Below are 24452 nucleotides of genomic sequence, written 5' to 3'. Positions count from 1 at the left end.
GAGGCGGTGGGCGGGTTGGTTGTAGTTTCCGGTTATCGGGTAGGGGTTGGGCTTGTGCCTGCGCCGAAAAAAAAGGAAGGATATCTTTGCGGTCGTTGCAGGTTTGCGCTCCGGCAGAAACCGGTTATATTGACGCTAAAATGGGAACCAGAGATGATGAGTATGATTATCTCTTTAAAGGTAAGGCAATGACCATCTGTTGTGGGGTTTAAATATATTTGTCCTGTTTCACATATAATTGTGATAGATATAGGCCTCAGGCTTTATGCCTTTAACCTGGTCGAAGGAGGACAGGGACAAAAACTTCTCCGCTGTGGACCTGATAAGTTTTTTTTTCTCTTTCTTATCGATGTTTTGTCAACTTGATACCAGAAAGTCTGGAGGGGCTTCATAGGTAGTAATGACAGGAGCTGAAATCGAGAAAGAAGCCACCCAAAAAGCTATCGTCTGCAATAATGTTAATCCCCATCTATTACCCCTACATGATCTGTAGATTTAATCTAGCTAATACTGCCTCTCCATTTAGCTGCACAGTAAAACTTTTTGTTCTCTTTCTGCACTTAGTTTTTATTTTTGCTAACGAGTCTTTTTTTAAGTTATAGGCATTGTTAATTTTCTTTGTGTTTACTGGAAATAGTTTCATGCACTTTGCAAAACGCGTATGAGCTATTCTTTGTATTTTATCCGTAAAGATCAAAAGCAGTTTCTTTTTTTTTCCGCCACGGCATTGCATTTCTTCACACGAAGATTTCAGTTAACTACCCTAAAGTGCGTAAATTGCGAAAAACATTAGTACCAATGTTTTTGTTTCTCGGCGCCTTATGCTTGAAGGGAATATTTTAACGCCGGTGGTATGCATCACTGTTGCCTGATTAAGATGCTGGGTATAAAGCGAATTGTATGACCACAATAAGGCTTATTGGCTTAAGGTTGTTTTTTTTTTAGTTAGCAGTTACCAATGCACCAAATATACCTGATGACATCAGTTGTCTTCCATGTTGTTGCCGGTCTTCGGTCTTATTGCTGGTTTTTCCACCCTCAATTCAACTTTTTCTTTCCCTTGCACCTCAAAAATGAAACTCTTGTTCTACAAGTGCCTGTTATTCTGTCCTTTAGTGGGAAAGAAATAGTGAAAGTTGAAAAATAGGTAGTAAGGAATTAAACTTTTTTCATCCAATATTGATATTAACATTACATATAAAGTGAGTACTTTTTTTAATCACAATGTTGTGGTGGGATTTGGGTGGAAATTTACCTACGTTTGGATAGTCCCTTCAGTGTTTTGTTTGGTCTAAACTTTTGTCTGAATATGCTTTTATGAAGTGCCTTTCAGCTTCAAAGCTGTTATATTAATGCAAGTTGTTGTAAATTTGAGTTTGAAGACCAACTCTTTAAAAAGTTGGTTAGGCCACAGCTCAAGTATTGTGTACAAGTCTGGATTCCATTTTGTAGGGGGAATGTGATTGCACTGGATAAGGTGCAGAAATGTGCTAGGATGTTGTCTGGGCAGGGGAAGTTAGACTGGGGTTGGTTTCCTTGGACACTGATAAGGAACATGATTGCGATGTATAGAATTATAAGGGGCATAGATAAATAGGATGGACATGGAAGAACTCTTCCCTTTTTGAGGGATAAATGAGGAAGGATGTAAATTTTAAAGTAAGAAGCAAAGTTTAGAGGGGATATAAGAAAAATCTTACCATGTAGAATGGTAGGAATCTAGAACTCTGCCTGTAAGGATGGTAGAGACACAAACCCCTTGTAACATATTAAGTATTTAGATGAATGCCAATGGTGCCAAGGCATATAAGGCTATTGGCCAACTGCTGTAGAATTGAATTAGAATAGTTAGGTGGTTGTATTTGATTGGCAAAGACTTGATGGACCAAAGAGCCTTTTTCTGTGTTGTAGGACCTCTGATTCTGACTCTAAATATTTGTCAATTGCTTTAGCTATTGCTTTTTGATTACATATCATGTTAACTAAACCCAGTATCAACTCAGTAAATTGAAGTTTGAAAACTAGTAAAGCTATAAGAAATAGGAACGGACTAGGCTGTTTGGCTCAAGCCTGCTCTGCCATCCATTAGGATTGTGGCTGGGTATTTGGCTGTTGAATAATTGTATGCAGGCAGTGTATAACTTTGCACATGCTTTTAATTTCATTTCTCTGCTTCAATTTGCATTACCAACCTCAAATATTCTTTATTTTTCTGAATAGGGAAGTTAAGGGCACAATGTGCATTCTTTGTTAAATAAAGCTGAAAGAACTGCAGATGCTGTAAATCAGAAACAAAAACAGAATTGGCTGGAAGAGGTCAACAGGACTGACAACATCTGTGAAGAGAAATCAGAGTTAATGTTTCGGGTCGAGTGACCTTCCCTCAGTCGACCCGAAATGTTAACTCTCGCTTTACTCCACAGATGCTGTCAGATGTGGATTCTTTACTCTGTTTTGTAGGGTTGTTGAATGGAATCCTGCATGGTTGGCATTTTATTTTATCCAGACAGCAGTTAACCTATTTATTGAGCCCTTCTGTATTACCAGAGCAGCAGCTATACGTGTGAAAGATAATTCAAAACTGTGGCTCTGGATTGTAATGCATTTATGCTGCTTCTCTGTTCTGGCAAATTTCTTCTGAGATTATTTCATTTTCATGTAGTTTGAGAAGTCAAATTTGAGGATTATGAAGATCTGCTAGTTAAATTAAGATAGTTGTGTTTTATGTTCCAGTTTAAAAACGTAATTGCTCAATTCATATCCATTCCAAAAAGGATGAATTTCTCTGCCTTTTAAAGGGAGGATCATATTTCTTCAGTTTTTTTATTGGTATTTTGGTCATAACTGCTTGCTTCAAAGAAGGGCTGAAATTAAAGTGGAAGATCACTTGTCCATTAAGCTATTGTCCATTGTCTATTCTAGTTCTAGATACAAATGATAAATTAACTATTTGCAAAGATAGGCAAAGGTTTCTTCATGTTTAAACTTAAACTAATATTCCCAAACACAGATTCAGCTGCACTTTTGTATGTCACATCTGCTCAATCGTGTTTAAGAAACAATTGAAACATGCCTGAACCTTGTGTATAAGGATTTTTCTACTTATAATTTTAATTTTCACCAATTTGTTTGTCTTCTATTTACCAATCTATCATTTATAATGGTTGGGTCACTTGTCAGTGCTCCTGGGCATCAAGACAAAGTGTGGCCTGAAAATGAACATGGATTGGGAGATAAGGAATAGATTGTTGAGGGAAAGCAAATACATAATTCAGTCTGTACTTGTATTATCCAATTTTACTTCCTTTTGGTGCTATAAACAACATCAATGGCAATTTGGTGATCGGTGCTGGTTGGAGTATAGGTACCGAATGAAGTTTCACTGCAGTGAAACCTCAATATTGAGAAAGGTAATACTGAACCATTAAAGTTTTCCGAAAGGCATAAGGGTGTAGCTCGTGACGTTCATGAAGGCTGTCTGTTTTCAGTGAGGATGTGGAAATGTAGAATGAAAAATTTGATCACTTGCAAATAATTGTACGAATACTTGTAGTTTATGATCCCAGCTGTTGGTAATACCAGACAAGTCAGATCTCTGTGAAACCTGGCTTGGTTGTAAGATTTTCTCTTACAGTTTGGTTACTGTAGTGGTCAGTCACTGAACATATTCATATGAGGCTATCAATATCCTTTTTAAAACTAAGTTTATTATCTTAGGAAAAAGATCAAAGTTCATTTAGAAAGACCTTAACATAAACAGCACACAAAAACCACCCTCATTCCAGCAATATCCTTTAGTCACTCACTTCCACTAAAGTAACACTGCTGCTTAACTTTGTAATTTATTACTCCACTAGCTCTTTCCAAGCTTTGTCCTTGGATTGTGGAGGCAGCTGAAAATGTTTATGAAGCTCTGATGGCCAGGGTACTTGCTTCCAATTCTAACCACCTAGAAATTTCTACCATTTTCTTTAAAAAATCCTACCTTCTGCTAGAGTGATTTATCTTCTGAACTCAACTTACTCATGGCCCTTGGTCTACTGTTTTTGTGTATGTCATCAAAGATTTCTTGTAAACATTCGGTTAACTTTCGGGGTTGCTGTTTAAATCTTTAATTCGAGTCATGTTTTCTCTTGAAAGTTGCGTTTAGATAATTATTCAAAATTACTTGTTAAGTTTTCTTTTAAAGAAAGTCACCTTCACAGAATTGTAAGCGCAAATACTTCCTCCATCTTTAAAATCCAAGTTTGCATGTAATAGCATTATCCTGCAAACCTACATCTCAACATTTTTTACTTCAATTTTTTTTTGACCTTCAGCATCATAAAATGTCACAAGCCAATATCAGACAATTTAATATCGAATCAGATGAGGTATTGGGGCAGAAGACCAAAAGCTTGGACCAAGAAGCGTCTTAAAGGAGGGCAGGTGGGAATTCCATAGCTTTGACTTTTTGCAGCAGCAGAACTGCTAATGGTGGAATATTTACAATCGAGGATGCATAAAAAGTTTGAGCTAGAAGAAACAAAGATCATAGAGATTTGCTGGGCTGAAGAGGGGTGGCCAGGGAAGGGTTTGAAAACAAGTGAGAATTATAAAGTCGAGGAACTGCTAGATCAGAAGCCAGTATGGTGACCACAGATGAAAGGAATTTAATGCAAGTTTGGACGTGTGGAGTGGTTTTTTGGATCACCACCTGTTTTCGCCTGGTGTTAGATGGAAGATGAGCCAGGAGACTATTAGAATAGTCTTGGGGTACTATAGTAAAATGCACCTTTTTGTTTCTGGTAAAGCATCATGTATGTGTCACTATTAGTTTGCTGTGTGGAGTCGACATCTTTTTGCAACATCTTTTAGCAACAGTTTTATCTCTTAACATCTTAATCCTCTAACTTTGTATACTGTCTACACTTTAGCATTCTGTTTTCTTCCACACTTCTGTCTGATCTATGATTTGGTTTTCAAAACTTACCTTGGCTCAATGATAGCACTCTCGTTTTAAGTGTGAATGTTGCGTTCAAGTTCCACCCAATGATGTAAGCATATTATTTGAATTGATGTTTTTGTGTAGTACTGACCAAATATTATTTTGTCTGAGGTTCCATTTTTTAATTGTTAAACTGAGGCAAAATCTGCCTTTTTCAAGTGAACGTAGAACTATTTGAGGGAGGCTGTTCGTTTGATCCAGTAATTTTACCAGGCTATATTGTGACCCCTAAATATAAAGCTTCTAGTTGATCTTGTGGGAAGCCATGAGACAATGTAGCCTATTGGTGAAGCTAAGCTAAAGAGGAATAATGGATCAGAGTTCATACCCTTTCAGTAATTCAACCCCAATTTAAAATCTATAAATCTAATTTTTAAGAATTTTTAAATTAAATTATTTCCATAATAATTCTGACTATGTACTGGTATGGCAGCAATTTCACTGTCAGGAAGGTGTGATTGCAGTGTGACATCTTTACATGGCTAAATTATAAAAGTAGAAACAGGGATGTATAATTGGAAAATTTGACCAACTTTAACAGCACGTGTGGAGATGTACCACTTTAAATGGATATCTAAATATATTAAGCATACAGCTATCCATAGACACTTGTGGCATAAGATTGTAGTAACTGGTTTTTGACTTGTAACTATAATAAAGGCCAATGAGCAATATGGCCTGTTTCTACACAAACTGTGCCTGTCACCAATGGAATTTTGTAATGTTCTCTTTAAATAAGCAGTTTTAAATTTCTTTCATAACTGTGGTTGACAGTTTGAGTTCCAAGGACCATGTTCATTACTTGGGTAGATTTTTTTGATTATGATAATGACTCTTAACCCTGCTCTATGCTAGCTACGGATGTTGCGTGGAATTTCAGAATAGTGATGATCAAATGGAGTGGTGAATATTTGTTTCACCCTGACGAATAATTTAGTTGTCAATTTACTCTTATTTACTTTTTTCTATCCAAGTAACTTGATTTTCAAATTGGAAACACACGAATTACTCTTAATCCAGTGTCAACCAAAGTACGTTGTATAAACACAGGATTAGCTAATGTAAGCCTGAGTCACCTTTTTCAGAGTTTGAGGACGGACTTTATTTTGAACTTTAAACTCTTCATGCACCGTACATTCCTCTATACCCAGGCGCAAGCAATAATCTGTGAATAACACAGGGTGGCATCACACATAGTGCTTAAATAAATTAATGGGCACAATGTTCAAAAGCAGTACAGATACACTATCAACTAATGGGTAAAACAAGCTTTTATAAAACAACTTAGTGAATTACGTTTCAACAATCAGACTAACTTTGAACTAAGTCATTAAAATATTAAAATCAAAAAGCTTGTGTTTATGATCTATTCTACAGATACAGATACAGATATTTAACTTTTTGATTCAATTTTGAGATTGGAATGTTTACAATGTTGCGAATAAGTGAAGGCTAAAATATAGGATCAGCATGTGACACCCAAACTTGTCCCAATAGTTGACTTTAAATTGACTATATTTCATGTTCTGTGTTGGGTTACCTGCCTAAATGTTCCAAATATTGTTGGGACGGAAAGGGGAAAACTGGACAGGGTTTCACTTCCGATTTTCTGTCTGTATTAAAGTCCCCATCTACAGTCGTCAAATTGAGTGATCAGTTTGGTGAGTTTTCATTAGGGTTTCGTCACCATTTGTCATATATGCAAAAGCATCCTTTCTGTTGTAACAGGAAGACTGATTTGCTCTTTGCTCATCATAGAGAAATGAAGTTTTGTTCAGCTACTTAACTGGTCTTACATTGCACACAGTACCAGCAGTTTACAGTCTTGTCCCTGCTCCCCTCAGCACAGCTGAAATTTAGCGAAGTTCTGACTTTATTTCTGTTTTGTTGCTAGGTATTACACTAAGCAAAAGCTAAACTCTTGGTTTATTTAATTTGACAACACTATTACTCTGGCTTCCAATTACCCCTCAGTAACCTGTTGAAAAATGCATACTCAGAATATTTTTGAATTGAAATAGTTTCCTTAGTAGTTGAATGACCTGACAAAAACTGTTTTCAGGAATCTTAAAAGTAATAGCCAGTTTGCCAAGTAAGCATTTAGAAGGATGGAACTTAAAAATAAATAAATAAATAATGGAGTTACTTTTGATTTTGTGCATTATTTTTTGGTGCTACCTTTAATCCCCTTACTGTCACTAATAGTTGTGATCAGCTGACTAATCTAGGATATTCTTTTGAAAACTAAAAAGCTTTGAAACTGGAAATTATTTCAGATTAATGCCAATCTGAATTGCTTTAATAACAGTTGCCATAAGACATAGGAAGTAGGTCATTTAATCATAGCGTCTGCTCTACTATTATGGCTAATCTCTAACTCCACAGATCTACCTTTTGGCCTACATTCCATGATACTTTAAAAATTTATCTGTCTCCGTTTTTAAATTTAACAATTGATGCAACATCTATTTACACTTGTGGACGAGAGTTCCACAATCTACCACCCTTTAGTGTACTGAAGTGCTTTGTAACATCTCCTGAATGCTCTGGCTCTAATTTTCAAACTATGCGCCTAGTTATAGAATCCCCAACCAGTGGAAGTATTTATCTTTATCTACCCTGTCTCTTTTTTTTCCGGTTAATACCTTGACTGTGATCAGATCTCCCCTTAGCCTTCTAAATTCTAGAGAAAACAGGTCTAATTTACATAATCTATCCACAAACTCAATCCCTGAACTATAGGTATCATTCTTGATCTCCCTCTGAGGCCAGTATGTCCTAAGGCATGGTGCCCAGATCTGCTTTCAGTACTCCAAGTCTAACCAGGATTTTGTATAACTGCAGCATACTGCAGTCTTGCAGGTGTAAAGGCCAGCATTACATTAACTTTCATGATTTATTTTCTGCATCTATTTGTGACATTTTAAAGATCAATGCCTCTCAAATCTCAACTCTCTTTGGACATCCACTGTATTTAACTTCATGCCATCCAGAAAATACCCTGAATCTGTGTTCAGTTCAAAATGGGTACACCTGTTTACATTGAATTCCATCTGCCACGGTTTTGCCCGTTTGCTTTGCCTATCAATATCTTTGTAATTTTATGCTATCATCTACAATGCTACCTAACTTAGTGTCCAAATTTGATCATACAATATGCCATTATTTATTAACCTGGATAATCTGAATAATTGAAGCCCAAACACATCCTCATTGGACGCCACTGCTCACATCTTGCCATGGACCAGTAGGAGTATAAAGATGAGTACCTACCTACTTCGTGTTGCCTGCCCCTCAACCAATTTAGCAATCATGTCCATGGACTTCTACCTTAGTTAAGTCTGTCATGCGGAACTTTATCAAAGGCCATCAGCAGGTATCTATAAACAACATCTATAGATGTCTCCTGTCCACTAGCCCTAAACTTGAGTCTCCTGCTTTTTTCCCCCATAATCCTTGATTCCCTTGCTGATTAAAACCCTATCTATATTAGTTTGAATATATTTATGACCCAGCTTTGCCGGCCCTCTGCAGTAAAGAATTTATTACTGTTTCAAAGAAGAAATTCCTCCTTATCTCACTTAAATAGATGACCCCTTCTTCTGAAATCATGTCCTCCGCTCCTGGACTCTCCCAAAAAGGAAACAACTTATTTGCCTGTAAGCTATCAAGCCACCCTGTGCGCACCACCCCCCCCTCCCCCCAAAAAAAATTGTATCTGTTGTTAATATTGACTTTCATTCTTCTAAATTACAATAGATACAGGCCCATCCTACTTGACTGCTCCCTATAAGACAGTCCCGTCATACCTGGTATCAGCTTCCCTACTTTCATAATCTATTCCCTTTAAAGGCTAACATTCCATTTCTTTCCCCACAACCTGCTGAATTTGGCTGTTAGTTCTTGGTGATTCATTCACAAGGACTCCTAATTCCCTCTGCTGTAGCTTTCTACAATAATTCTCTATTTGAATAATATTCAAGTTTTGGATTATTCCCTCCAATTCATAACCTCACTTCCCCATATTATATTTCATCTGGCAATTTTTTCCCCCACTCAACCATCTAATATTCTCTGCAGACTGTTGTCTTCAACACTTGCCTTCCCACCTAATTTTATCATCTGCAAACTTGACTATAGTGTAATTGCTTTCCTCATCCAAGCCATTAATATATATTGTAAATAACTTGCCCCAGCATTGATCTCCGCTGCATTGTACTTGTTACAGGTTGCCATCCCAAAAATACCCCCTACTTGTCCCATCTGTCTTCTAATATTCAGCCAATTCTCTGTTGAAGCTGAAATGCTAACTCCGATGACATGGGCTGTGTGTGGTACCTTTAGCAGCACCTTAAAACCCAAATATGTTCCAACCATTGCTTGCTTCCCCTTTTATCTGTCCTGCTTGTTACCATCTCAAAGAATTCTAATACATGTGTCAGGCATGATTTTTCCTTTATGAAGCCATGCCTTGTCTGCTTAAATATGCAGAAAGATCTTTTAATAACTGGCACCCATGGGACCAGGAGTGTGCCAGTTGATCAAACATTCCACTTGACCAAGAGGTCCACATAATCTATGTAAAAACCACACATTTAAGTGTTAAAAACATAATGCAGGGGTGTTATACTTTATTTGTGATTTTATAGATAATGCAATTTTACCTTAAATAAAACTTACTGGCAGAGAGCCTTCTCACTTGCATCCTCAACTGACTACTTGGAGATCATAATTATACAGTAAAATTGTATTTTAAAAAGTGAGGTATATAATTTTTGGATTATCAATGGTTCTGGTTAAACCAAAGCTTTTTTAAAACTTCTAAAAACCTTGCTATTACATCCTTTGTAATAGTCTTTAACATTTTCCCAACAACAGATATTAAGGTAACTAGCCTCTAATTACCTTTTTGTTTTGTCTCCTTCACTTTTTAACTGAAGGTGTTACATTGGTAGTTTTCCACTCGCCTGAGACTTTTTCAGAATCTAAGGATTCCTGGAAGATCACTACCAGTGCATCCACTCTCTCTCCGGCTACTTCCTTCAAGGTCCTAGAATACATCCCGTCAGATCCAGGGGACTTGTCAGTTTTTAGTCCTGTTAGTTCCCCAGCACATTTTCTGTAGTGATACTTATTTATTTTTTCTCCTCCCTTTCTTTGCCCCTTTAATTATTTGGTGTTTGGCAGGTTTTTAGTGTCTTGTACTGTGAAGACCGATACAAAGTATTTACCCAACTCCTCTGCTGTTTCCTGATGTTTTTTTTCCATTTCCCTAGCCTCATTCTCAATTGAGCCTTTTGGTTTCTTTTTTATATATTTAAAGAAGCTCTTCAATGACTCTAAATCTATTTCGGCTGGTATTGGATAACAATTATGCAACATCTGTCCATTCAAAGCAAATATAATTTATGGTAATTGGATAGATAGAAACATTAAAGAAGCTGACCTTTCAAGAGGTGTCCAAAATTAATTCTTGCGCAACAGAATTAACTTGTAATTCTAATTGGGCAAGGTTATTTTGTTTATTGCTACTTTTTTCTATTTTCTGATTTCTTAGCCACTCAGTGAAGGTCCAATTGGGGCAGGGTGTGCAATTGATGTAATCTGTGCTAGTCACTTTTTAAATAAGCATTCAATCATCTACATCCAAGCTGAATAGAATATAAAGCTGAATTTAAAATAGCCTCTCTTACAGTACTGCTGCCTTCTCTGGAATGGTTGCTGTCAATGCATGAGCAAAAGGAAATATTGTTACGATGGGTATACATGCCTCAAAGTTTCATACACTTTATAGGGTTTCCATCTTTAATTTCATCACCGGTTTATCACTGAAAGCTGCTGTCAGCAATTTAATATCGCTGATTTAAAGTTTGTGCCCGTTTAAGTTGCAGTTAACCAGCTTGCCTGAAGAAATTGACCTTTGCTCAGCATCTTGATAGTGTGTGTCTGATTTGTTTCACCTTCCATTGAGTTAGTTATCACGAGACAGATTAACTGATTCATATTACCATAAATGGAATAGCTTCAGTGCACTTTCATAAAAGTTGAGGCATTTGACCTGGAAATATTGTACCAGTGTAAGTGTTACGTATCCAATTTTGTTATTTATAATACAAGCTGGTATTACTTATTTTTATTAGAAATCCTCTGCCATCCCAGTGTAGTGAAATTCTTAAAACATTAAACTAGGAATGATAAAGCTAGAAATGTAAACCCTTGTCCATGGATTGCCATCTTGCGGTAGTGGGAAGCTTGTTTCTTCTGACGAGACTGTTTGTTTGGGAACTCCTTGCTCCTAATTAGGCCACCCATGAAAGCAGAGTTAGGGAAAGGTGCCAGACTAAAGTATAGTCCAAAAGTCTGCAGCAGAACAGACAAAGAAAAATCTTACTATCTGCAAAAGCAGAACAATGTAGTAGTGTCAAGATTGTCCTGCTCGTTCTGTTCAGACCACTGCCAAATTCTGAGTATCAACTGTCAGGGTTGTGTGGGCAATGATGGTGCCCTAATGTCCCCAAATGAAATGAAGTCAGGATTCCACCAGGATCCACACCAAGCCCTGTGGTGAGGCAGGGCTGGGGACTTGGAAGTCCCTAGCCAAGAAAAAAGGCTATTAGACACCTGTGTTGGGGCATTGGTGCTTTTGGGCAGATGTAACTGTCACCAAGTTGACCCCTTCAGGCAACCATTTGTTCACCTAAATATAGGGGCTAGAAAGTTGTCTTAAAGAGAGACTGCCTCACTTTCTGTTTGTGGAACCACACTCAGCTGAGTTACCAGCTTGTGGCCGAAGAAATAAACTTCTAAATTTTGCACCTAGGAATGTCAGAACACTCTTGAATAATCTTGAGTGACCATACAGAAGGAAGACCTGCAGTTCTATTAGGCAAGCTATCTACTCCAAATTGACATAATTGTGTCAGTGAGATACACCTTCTGGGGAGGGATAGCTGAGGGAACCGATTAGTATCTGATTTATTGTCATGTGTACAAGTAGTAAGGGCAGATTATAGTGAGTAAAGACATACAGATCATAGGGAGAAGAAAAACAAGGCAGAGGCATACAAGTTACATTGCATAGGGTGTGTGGTAGGCGAGATCAACACTAGCAAGATCAGCATTATTTGAAGCTAGTGTGTCCATTCATCAATCTAAACAGCAGGCAAGAAGCTATTCTTGAATCTGCTGGTGTGTGTTCAAGCTTCTGTATTTCCTGCCTGACAGAAGGGGTTGTTGGCGAGCATTGCTGGTGTGCAATGGGTCTCTGGCAGCCTTTCTGCAGCCACAGGCAGTGTAAATGGAGTTATTGGGCGGAAGGTTGGCTTCCTTGATGGTCTTGGGTGTGGATGGTAACTTCTGTAGTTTGTTACGATCCTGGGCAGAGCAGTTGCTGTACTAGGCTGCTGTGCCCCCAGCCGGTATGCTTTCAGTGGTGCATCTGTAAAAGTTGGTGAGGGCCCTTGCAGAAGTGTCAAATTTCCTGAGCTGCCTGAGGATGAAGAGGTATTGCACCTTCTTGACCGTCACATCTACGTGGGAAGTCCAGGTCGGGTTGTCATCACTCCTAGGAACTTGATGCCCTCCACCCTCAATCTCAGCACTGATGTAGATGGGGACATGTTCTCCTTTTTTTGAAGTCAGTGATCAGTTTTTTTTTTTAGTTTTGCTGACATGGAGAGAGAGGTTGTTCTTACTGCACCAGGTCACCTAGCCCTCCGGCTCCTTTCTCTATTCTGGCTTGTCGTTGTTTGGTATCAGACTTACAACGGTGGTTTTGTCAGCAAACTTGTAGTTGGTGCTGGCTTGGAATTTGGCAATGCTGTCATGGATGTATAGGAAGTACAGTCGGGGGCTGAGAACGCACCTGCTAGAAAGTTATGTTTCAGTATTTGAGTGTTTTATGGACTTGCTTTTGAAATAAGGAATGCAGTTTTTGGTGGGTTGCAACAACTTCCCATTTATACAAATATCGGGTACTTCACCAATAAGCCAGTTGTAATGTGCTACTGTCTTCAGAGTTCATGCCCCTAATTTGATTCTGATGGAGTGAAAGAAAGTTTTCTTCTGGCCACAATGTCGCATTGTCTTTGCAAAAGAAGGCGGGGGCAGGAAACCTTCTGGGACATGCAAGGATTGACAGACTCTCCTTTGGAGCTGAAACATCAGGGTGGGCATAAACAAGGTGGGAAAGCCACAGTAAATTGTCCTCCTGCAGTCAGTGAGCTCAGTATAGCCTAATTATAATAGTTGTAACTAGCAGGGCAAATACCTTCATGTGATTGTATCCTAGATAGTGCCTCTTAAATTATGTAATAGTTTGGTCAAGATCTTGAGTATCTATCACTCAATCCATACAGGCCACTGTTCTGGACAAATCAATTTGTTCGACTTGGTAATTGGCTAACCTTCCAAATCTATAACCACTTGCATCTAGAAGGACAAGGGCAGCAAATACATGGGAACACCACCTACAATTTTCCCTCCAAGCTACTGACCATTTTGACTTGGAAATATATTGCTGTTCCTCCACTGTGTAGCTTGGTCAAAATCTTGGAATCCCCTCCCGAACAGCAATGTGGGGTTGGCTGTAGCAGTTCAGAAAGGCAACTCACTACCTCTTCAAGGGTACCTAGTGAGGGGCAATAAATGCTAGACAGCCAGCAGGACCCACATACCAATTGTGAATTTAAAAAAAAAAAAAAAAAATTATCTATTTAGCACTAAGACTGGGCAAGGCCCAAGAGGCAAATGATCTATGTGTCAGCCCTCAAACTGCTTAATTAAGTGGAAATTCTGCAATTTATTCTGGAAAATCTACACCCATCTGTCTCAATTGGATCCAATAAAGTCAGCTGTATTAGCTGACAAATCATTGTATTTGAGCCTTTTTGGCACCAGGATTAGTCTGATGAAAATGTTGAAGTATTTGTTTTCATGAAACAAAAACAAGCAGCCTCTTTTGCCTGGCAGAACAGCCCAAAGTCACAAGCCAAAAAGCTGCTTTCCATCTGTCCAAGGTTTGCATCCAAAGAGAAGGGACGTGTGGTGAGCACCAGCGTCCAAGAGATCCAACAGTGTGCTAACTGCCGAGACATGCAAAGCTTTTTTGTATTTTAAAACCATTGTCATTTAATAATCGAGACCAAATGGACAAAATCTTCACTATTTTGTCGGAGTACTGGAATAAACATTTTAAACCACTAAACAGTGAATCCACAGTAGTAGTTGATGCAATCTCCCCCTAGGCCTCACTCCTTGGTGTATCAATGAGAGCAATAACTGGAGTATAAATAATGACATTACATGAAAATACTCTCGAGTACAGGAGTGGGCAATCTGTCTTTTCTGAAAAGACAGGTGAAAGCTCTTTGGGAATAAACTGAAGAGATGTCTTCCATAATAAAGAAAAATTCAAAGTCATAGTCATGCAGCACAGAAACAGAACCTTCAGGAAACAGTCCATGCTGACCATTATCCGAAACTAAACCAGTCCTACCTGCCTGTACTTGGCCCATACCTCACCAAACATTTCTTACTTGTGCTCATTTAAATGTCTTTTAAGCATTGCAGCTGTACCCACATCCACTGTTCCTACTGGAAGTTCATTCCACATGAACCACTCCGTTTCAATTGAACCAATTCTACAAGCTAGTGGTAAACCACCATTGATTGGTAATCTGAATAGATCCTCATGACAGTGTCATTTTACACTTCCTGAGGAATGTCCTGACATGATGTTTGTGAGAAAAATTGACATATACCAAAAATACACCACTGCATTCATTTTGAGCTGACAAAAGCATTTGACATGTAATTTACTGAGACTCTGTACTCAAAATTTTGGAGTCCAAGAAGCTTCTCAGTTCGACAGATGGCTCATGAAATAACTGTAGCTTCTTCACTAGGAGATCTGAAATCGTCACCTTTAAAAATGCAGACTGGGGTAAAGCAAGGTTGTGTGATGGCCTACATGCTGTTTACAGTCTATTTGATACTGGCTATCCATCTCATTAATAATTCCATTAATTTTTTAATAACAGGGTGAAAAGCTCTAACCTTGGACACCTGTCAAAACTAAACTGACCACCAAAACTTTGCACCATTTGAAGCTTGTGAAGTCACCTGATGAAAGAGCAGTGCTTTGAAAGCTTGTGATTTCAAATAAACCTGTTGGACTATAACCTGGTGTCATGTGACTTCTGACCTTGTCCACTCCAGTCCAACACCGGCACCCCCACATCATGTTCTACCAGATTTACAACCTGGGAACTTTCCTTTGTGTCTTTGCTGGAGAAGTGTCATGCCTCATCTAAATAGCTATCAGTTCACAAAGGGTAGCTTCTCTGCAACTCTCTCCTCTATAATGCTCCACATAACCAAACTTCTGTAGCCAAGCTTTTTAGATTTCTGTTGCAGTATAACCATTTGCTTCACACTGCTGTAAAACATCTTGAGATATTACGAGATACTCGAACAAGTTGGTTGTCTTGTCTCTTGGGTTTAGTATAAATGGTTTGTGAACAGACGTACACAAGTCAGATGTATAGATCCCTAATCTTCTTTGTACTTGTTGACTTTATGTACAGTAATTCCTCAGCAAGAAGAAAATGTCTTGTACTGTAAATAAACTGTACCATGGGTGGTTTTTTCTACCTACAGGCCCTCCTGCAGCACATTTTGGCAAATAACTGTTCTAACTTTTTTACTTTATTGAGTCACCACAATTACCTGTATAATACAATTGATTTCTTCTAGTTGTACTGATTGGAGACTCTGGGGTTGGAAAGAGCAATCTCCTATCCAGATTTACACGTAATGAATTTAATCTGGAGAGTAAGAGCACCATTGGAGTGGAGTTTGCCACCAGGAGTATCCAGGTTGATGGAAAGACAATTAAGGCCCAGATCTGGGACACAGCTGGACAGGAGCGATATCGTGCTATCACTTCAGCGTAAGTATATTATTAATCGAGCTAAATGGTAGAAATAATACTGGGAAATAATAGGTGCATGAGTTTTTTTTTTTTGAGAGCTGTACGGTTTTGTGTATTAATTCTTCCAGAACTGAAAGATGCCTAAACAAAGTCAAGTAGATCTCTTTTTAATCGACCCATTTGATACACTATGACACTTGGTGCACGTGAGACTTGAACCTGACCCTGCTAGCCCAGAGGTGGGGAATCCACCACTACACCACAAGAGTTCTTCTAACAAATTTTGTAGATTTTTTTTCAACATGCTGTTCAGATTGTGTTGTCTCTGTAGCAGGTGGGATTTGAGCACAGCCCTCTGGCTCTGAGATAAGAGTGTTACCACTGTGCCACAAGAGTCCTCAAAGTCTGGTATACTTTCACTTTTACCATTTAAGTTAATTAACTCCATGAGGCTAATTTCAAAGTTGGAAAGAGGTGGAAAAAATTCTTAATGCATAACCATCATGAGTGAACAGTGATCTTAATGAAAATGGCTAAGTAAGTGATGGAAACAGTTTTAAGAGTGAAATGTGAATGTTGAAAAGGAGTGATAACATATATAATTGCTAAAGTAATTGTTTAGCCCAGAGGAGCATGGTGACCTTGGCTCCTCTGGCTTGCCACTTAGTTGGAGAGGGGACTTGTCTGTTAGTCCACTTTTTCAAGACCGGTATTTTGACTTTCTTCCACCACATTCTCCGCAAAGAGGAGAAAGTCACTGAATAGTTAATCAGCTTTCAGCTGGATTACAATTGTTTCCTAATAGAGAAATTTGAGTGCTGACATACGCTCCAGTCAGAGACCTCATCTTTCACAGGAGAAACGAAAGATACATCCTGCAAAAGTAAGGACTGATATACAGTCTGGGTTGTGTGCTCTCTCAGGTACTACCGTGGGGCTGTCGGTGCTCTGCTTGTTTACGATATTGCCAAACATCTAACGTATGAGAACGTTGAGCGGTGGCTAAAGGAGTTGCGTGACCATGCTGATAACAATATAGTCATTATGCTGGTTGGGAACAAGAGTGACCTCCGTCATCTGAGAGCAGTACCAACTGATGAAGCACGGGCTTTTGCTGGTAGGTATTGTATAATATCTGGACAGCTAGCTATAATTAGTGTTTTAAATGTTACTTTAAAAATCTTGGCCTATATGGAATACAGTCATGTCAAATCTAATGGTATCACTGGCCAATTGTAAGAAGTCAGCACTAGAACAAGATACCACGGTAGACCTTGAGATTAAAACCATGCAGGATCTGATTTTTTTTTTTTGTGCACTTGCTGTTTTGCACATGCGTGCTCTCTCTGCTCTCTCTCTGTCTCTGCTCTCTCCATTGAAATGAATATCTAGACAATAATTGAAGAGCTGGGGTGTACAATAGTAGCATTAACCCATCTTCGTACAAGTCTAGGAAGAGGAGTATGCACTTGGTAGAGGGACCAATGAATCATTTCTTTTCCTTCTGGAATGGTATTCCTGTTCAAATTTGAAACGAGAAAAGTATGTTAACAGCTAACACCCTATTGAACTATAAAAAGTTAGCTAACTCATGTAGGCCTTTTAAAGCCTTGGTTGAGTTCAGTTTATAATGTTAACCTATTTGTGTGTTTTCTCATTTAATTTGATTGCGTAGTATAATAAAGAATGTCAGTGCGTGCACACCCAGCTTATACATGAATACAGGATCATTCTCCCATGGGTTCCTAAGACACTGGCCATAGGTTTCTACAAGGTCATCTTTGATTTCAACTAAGGCAAGTGTTGCAGAAATTAGCGCACTTCCTCACTTTATCTTACATTTATGGTCTGTGTCAATGAATGAATACTTCAATCCAATATTTATTTTCCAATCAAAACTTAATGTGGTACCATACTAAAAATATTGATATTCTTTCGAATACCCATATGGCAGTTTACCAAAGTAAGATCGTTGGATGTTGCAGTATCAGCTTGAGCCATGAGTCCTAAATTGGTTTAGAGCCTGCTGATTTCAACAGGGACAGAAATTCAGATGCAGATGTCCCATAATTGTTTCTACTGGCTTTAGCCAAAGGGGATCAAGTCTGCAAGGATTCACGCTCCTGGTTGACTGTCCAGGGAGGCCTGGATATTTTATATTATGGATTGTGGGTGATGCCTTAATGGAGAATAATATGCTGCTACTGCTGTGTGCTTTTGTCTTGAGATTGGCCAGATGGTTAAAAAGTGCACAAAGTTGAAGTCGGAGAAGGGAATTATTTTGAAAAGCAGGAGACTGGTCTCTCCGCTCAGTGGTTTTAACTATGAATTTCTTTGTAACCTCTTCCAGATGAACAAGGCAGGTATGTAGCTGTCAGATTTGAGTGTCATCTAGTTCCAGTGTTTTAACCATATTTTGCTAGTTCACTTACAGTTAACTACAAGTTTTTTTTACACCACCAGCTTTTCAGACTATTGTAAAAATTCTCCAGCATCAAAAAACAAAGGGTGGCACTGACAAAATATTTTTCAGACTGAAGGATGGTTTGTAGTGGTCGTTAAGTAATAGCACTGCCTTTACTTTCCAACTCTAGGGAGTAAATTAATTCAAACTTGGCAAGTAGTAAACACTTTTTTTTAATCTGTAATGAGGGAGGTTATATACTTAAGATGGTGAAATGGGCACATGACGTTAAATGTGGAAATTTTGAAGTGCTGACCTGTGCGAGGACTAAAATGGAAAGACAATATACTGCAAATGACAATGTTTGAAAACCGCAGAAGAGCAGGGAAACATTGGAATGCAATTACAAATCATATGTGGCAGGGCAAGTGATAGTGATCACAAAACATGAACGCATGGAATTTAAAACATTAGTTATGAGGAGAGATTGAAAAGGTATGGTTGTTCTTGTGAGATGAATGGTTTTGATCATACAGAAAAATTTATTTCTAATGAATAAGTTGAATATTTAAAAGGAAGATTAGTTTCAGTCAGGATCTGGCATGTATTGCCTAAACTGATTTCAGAAATTCTGAAAGGGAGATAAATAGGTGTTTCATAAGGAATTTGGTTATGGCCAAGATGTGGGATTAAGTTCAGCAACTAATACAAAGCATGAGCATTCCTGTACTGAGTTTTCATTTTCATGAAAGTAACCTGAAATATACAAGTAGGTGGGTAAAAATGATATATTGTTGCTTGAATTGTGCTGGGTTGTTATAGAACATGAAGTCTCTCACTTTTTCATATTTCAGAAAAGAACAATCTATCATTTATTGAAACATCTGCACTGGATTCAACGAATGTAGAAGAAGCATTTAAGAACATTCTGACAGGTAATGTAATAAACTTAAAAGCAAAGGTGGAAACTACTGATCATGGTGCTTGGAATTAGTCTGCAACACTCAGTAGTACTGTTGTGATAGAGCAAGATATTGAAGGAATTTAGCTCTATGTTCCATCAGCTCAGATTCAACTAAAACTGAGATTCTTGGACATCTCTGCTTTCCAAGTCACTATAAATAAATTAAATCCTTGATTACACATCCTTTTTTTAATTATTTACCTAACCACTATTTAAGACAAATTGAGATTAATTTGCCAAAACAGTTTGTGTTGGAAGCTATATGCACAATGCTGTTTTTCCCCTACATTACTGCAGTCCATTTGTTCAGTTGAAACTTTAACTGTGAACTGCTTTAGAGCATTAGATTTGTGAAAAATGTATAAATAAGCTTTTCCAGTTTTCCTGTATTCTTCAGGACTGCATATGTTAATGTTGAAGTTTATCTGCAGTAACGTATTGTGTGTCAGTATTGAGCAATTTCAAGTCTGGTATACTGCAGCTAGATGCAGGGCAAATTTCTCCACTTCCAATAGCTGCCTCCAATCCCAGTTCTAAACTATGTAGAACGTAAATTACATCATTAAATTTTCAAGTCCAGTGTTTTGGAACTTGGGCATGTCACTGTGTCATCAATGAACTTGAAGTGAAGCCATTCACTGCCCTTCCCACTTGTAGATAAGAATTCTTCATGCAGATTACTTGTATCTCACTATAGTTACACAGAATGGAGCAGAGCTGTTGTCATTCTCAGTATGTGCCATCCTTCAGGGGTAAGAAGCTTGATTAGAGTAAAATGTTTTTTGAATTGCCACAACTGGCATTTTAGCATTCTTCCCATTAGTGAAATAATAAGTCTTAAATGTCATGCAACATGCTTGCAAAAATACTGAATTGCTTTTTCAAATATGGTGCAGATGCATTTTGCCTATAACTTTTTTCTCTTTCCACCAGAAATTTATCGCATAGTTTCACAGAAGCAGATTTCTGATCGATCGGCTCATGATGAATCACCTGGTAACAATGTGGTAGACATCAGTGTACCCCCAACAACTGATGGGCAGAAATCTAATAAACTGCAGTGTTGCCAGAATATGTGACCTGCTTCAGCAGCCCCTCTAATCCCTACTTCTGCCTGTGCGTTGTAGTGTTGTGAATGCTTCTGTCCAGTGTCCTGTGATAACGAAATCCTTTCTAATCTGTTGTAGCAGTAGAGCTGAATCATTTCTGCATTTTGAGTATCCCTTTTTAATGTGATTGAATTGCATGTGCCCCTCTTTCCTTTACTTGTAATTATGAACACTCAAGACTAAGTGGAGCAATACTTTATGTACATAACTTTTTTTTAAAAGACAAAAACACATCACCCTTCTGCATCTTTCAACAGAGTTTGGGCTTGTGCATATTTATGCTTCTGTAATTGAGGGTTCCTGTATGAAAAGGTCAAGATCCCACCATATTTCAACTGTGGAACATCTTTTTATAATGCTACTGAGGCCTTTATATCCTGTCAAAAGTATTTATATCTCATGCTTTGAAGTGTTTTCAGAGGAAAACCATATTTCCCTTTTCAGCAACCAGTAGTGAGATCTATCATCTATAACTATTTAATTATAGCCTATTTGCTGTGTCTTAATGTAGATACTAAAACTGCAGTGCTGCTTTGCATTTACTAGTTAACAGCTTAGTGCTTTCAAACCTGACACATTCCTGAAGCATGTAAATATCCACACTAAGTGTCAGCAGTGCTACCTTCACTTTACTTGGGCGTTTTTCATGGTCACTTGGTTGGGGGAACCGTTATTAGCAATTGAAGGAATATGCAACTTGCAGGAAAAAGGATAATTCTGCTTTGAACTGAACTTAGGCAGACTTTTAAAATTGTGCATTTTTGTTTTGTACTAATTTGTTTTATTCAGATTCTGTCTTCAATTCCTCCTAACCAGGATGAAATTATTGAGCACAGCAAACCTTAGCTGACAGATTAGGTTTGGAATCTCATTGCTTATTTCTGACCTGGAGAGTTTCCTGAAGGGATTACTTTTTTGCTTCCTATTTGATGCGGAGTTAAATCAAGAAATGTGTTGCTGTCCATCCAATTCTCACTTTCTTTTCCCTCATCCCTGCTGACCTTAAGGGTTTTTTGCCTATGACTGATACACTGGAACAATGGCTGTTAAAATTATTTGGAGCACACTGTTATTTCCTTGTCACTGATGGTTCCTCCATTCCATGAAGTGCAATCCATTTTGTAAATATGTATTGTCACTTGATTGTGCATGGTTATTATATATGGTGGATAAACTTGTTGCCAAATCTCTTACTGTGTGATTCCTTCTGCTGTGCCATTAATATTGGATTGCATGAATTTGAAGTAATTGCAACGTAATGCTTTCTGCTTAAAACAAACTGGTTCCCCTACAAACCGGGCATATCCCTTTTTAACTCTTGAATTTCTGGCCAGGGAAAAAAAACAAAATGCACTTCAATGAATTTTTGCCTCCATGCTTGTTCTGGTAACCTCCTCTACAATTTATTTTATAAAAAAAAAAAAAAAAATAATAAATTTGGGTCGACACCAGACCAAACCCCCTCTCTTTGTACAGCCAAATATTGTGGATACCAAAATCTGCACAATGTACTTTCAATTACGTAGGCTGTTCAGTTTAAGGTGGTGACAGAATGATACATAAATGCAATGAAACGTATTGCGCTCAGGTTCCAACATTTGTTCTGAAATGTCTGGCTATCTGTTCTTAAGTAACTATAATAACTGAATAAATTCAAATTAAATCAGTTAGCCTCCTGACCTTGAAAGCCTTGGTTAACTTAACAAGAAAGCTCAATGTCATAATCTTGGTACCGTTTGACCCAAGTGTGGCCGTAAAGAGCCCAAGTGCAATGTAATCCATGGGAATCTGGGAAATCTCTCCTTTTGTTTGGAATCATACCAAACACCAAGCAAAATGTTTATGCTTGTTGGAGGTCAATCATCGCCATTACTGTAGGTTCTCCCCAAAGAGTGACATAGGTGCTGCAATCTTCAGCTGTTTTATCAATGACCTTCAGAAGTGGGGATGTTCAGCTTAGTGCTGATTTGCATAATGGCAACAACATTCATGGCTCCTCATACTGAAGCAGTTAGGCGTGGGGTAAGTGGCAATTAACCTCTTTTGAGAACAAAACTGCCAGGTGCTGGGAGAAGACAGAATCTAACCATTTTCCCTTTGACGTCCAGTGGGACAGCCATCATTGAATTCCAGCCCTATTAACATTCTGGGCTCACCATTATCAGAAACTTACAATGACCCAGTTAAGTACTGTAGCTACAACAGATGAGCAATTGGAAACTCCACAGCAAGTGACTCAGCTAGTTTCTTCACAAAGAAATGATTCAGGACTGTGATGGGATACTCCCCAGTTCTCTGGATGATGCAGCTCCAATACTATTCAAGAAGTTTGATGCATACATTCATTCCCTTCTCACCTGCATTTGCAAAGTTGCTGATCTAAAGAAGAAATTCCTGATTCAATTGCATTGGAAATTTGAAAATATGGAAAACAGAAATAGTCAATTAGCTCTTTTAGCTTTCCTCACAGGATGTGGATGTTACTGACATGGCCAGCATTTATTGTCCATCCCTAATCATCCTCCATTTATATGATGCTATCCCACCTTCCTGAATACAGCTGAGTGGCTAGGCAATTTCCAAGTGCAGTTAAGTAAACTGCAGTACTGTTTAGAGCCGTAAACAAATTTTTATTCAGCTTGAGATTCAATTTAAGTAGGTTATAGAAATGTGGATTTTTAAAGTTAAGACTAGTAAGTCAGAGGCTAAAACTAAGATGGTAATTTAAGAGTGCCTATCATGTTAAATAGTTAGTTAACTAAAATCTAAGTGATGCTGTGAACCTCCTGGACTGTCAGAAACTCATCTGACTTCCTAAGGTAAAAGGACACACACAAGAAATAGGTTTAAGGACCAAATCCTATTTCACCTATCTGTACAGGAATATCATGGCTGATGTATATCATCACCATACCCACATTCCCTATATTCCTTACTGTACCCAAAATCTATCAGCTCTTAATAGATTGAACTGATCTTTCACAGTTCTCAGGTGGAGAATAGCAAAAATCCATAACACTTCGAGTAAATAAATGCCTTCTGAGGAGAATTTTTTTTTTTAAAATAAGTGTTTGGAAATAAGGTTAAGAACCAGAGAAGTTTCTATTGCCTGCATTCTTGAATCAGAATCCTGCTGCTCTAACAATATGTCCCAGTCTTCAAGTTTGCTATGGGTTTTAAGGCACTCAACTTTGCTTTCAGTAACTGCAAAGCTGAAGTTGAAGTACTTTGAGTAATCTATTTCTCTGGAAGTAGAGACTATCCTTAATGTTGACTAAGCTGGCTTCTGTAAGGGTTGGAGCAGGTGATCAAATACTGGCACCTCTCACCTACATCAAAAATGAGTTTTAAAAGGACCCAAAGACAAGAAAGGTGCTACTAGACTTCACAATTGCCTATGATACACTGACATGCTGCTAGAGCTGACTAGGCTGCTGGGTTCAGACAGACTGAAACATTCTTCTACAACAGTCAATTTTACGTTCTACTTCGGAAAAGTAGGAAGTGCATCGAGAAGACTAGCTGACAGATGACCATAGGATTTAATGCTAGCTCCAAAGTTGAATAGCACTTTTTTAAACAAATGACCTGTAATCAACTTTTTCAAGATCATCTATCCTGAGGATATCTGTTGTGCCACTCAAGCTCTATCCTTCAGCGTGGGACAGTTCTTTAGAAGCATCAAACTTTCAATATTTTTGAAACCACATCCAGTGTATTCCAGCTCCACAAAATAATTGTAAATTGTGTACGTGTGGTCGGAGACAAACGTGATTCCAATCCAACACATGAAAGTGTGACTCTAAATGTCCTTCCAGGAAAATCTGAAGAAAGCAACAGAAAAGGTCATCACCAGCTTTGACCCATCTACCAAACTTGCTGGATCTCTTTGGGTGCTCACAACTCTCCAGCTGCACTATCATATGTCACAGCAAATTACTATATTCCTGTCAAACATAGGTTATCACCACACATCTTATAGACACTCAGTGGAATGCAGTAGTATGTCATTTCTGGAACCTCTGTTCAATAACTCTCCTGTGGCTTCTTGATCT

General features: G+C 38.2%; 1 protein-coding gene across 1 annotated transcript; it reads left to right on the top strand.

Annotated features, from left to right (window-relative positions):
* On the top strand, positions 1-21587 carry LOC109915310 (ras-related protein Rab-11B). Its single transcript, XM_020514918.2, has 5 exons — positions 1-180; positions 15743-15938; positions 16844-17037; positions 19179-19259; positions 20222-21587. The coding sequence occupies exons 1-5, from the start codon at positions 141-143 to the stop codon at positions 20365-20367; spliced, it is 657 nt and encodes a 218-aa protein (XP_020370507.1). The 5' UTR covers positions 1-140; the 3' UTR covers positions 20368-21587.
* The last annotated feature ends 2865 nt before the right edge of the window (positions 21588-24452 follow it).

Source organism: Rhincodon typus, chromosome 29 (assembly GCF_021869965.1).
Source record: "Rhincodon typus isolate 14 chromosome 29, sRhiTyp1.1, whole genome shotgun sequence".
Taxonomy (NCBI): Eukaryota; Metazoa; Chordata; class Chondrichthyes; order Orectolobiformes; family Rhincodontidae; genus Rhincodon; species Rhincodon typus.
This window is presented reverse-complemented; position numbering and strand designations above follow the sequence as displayed.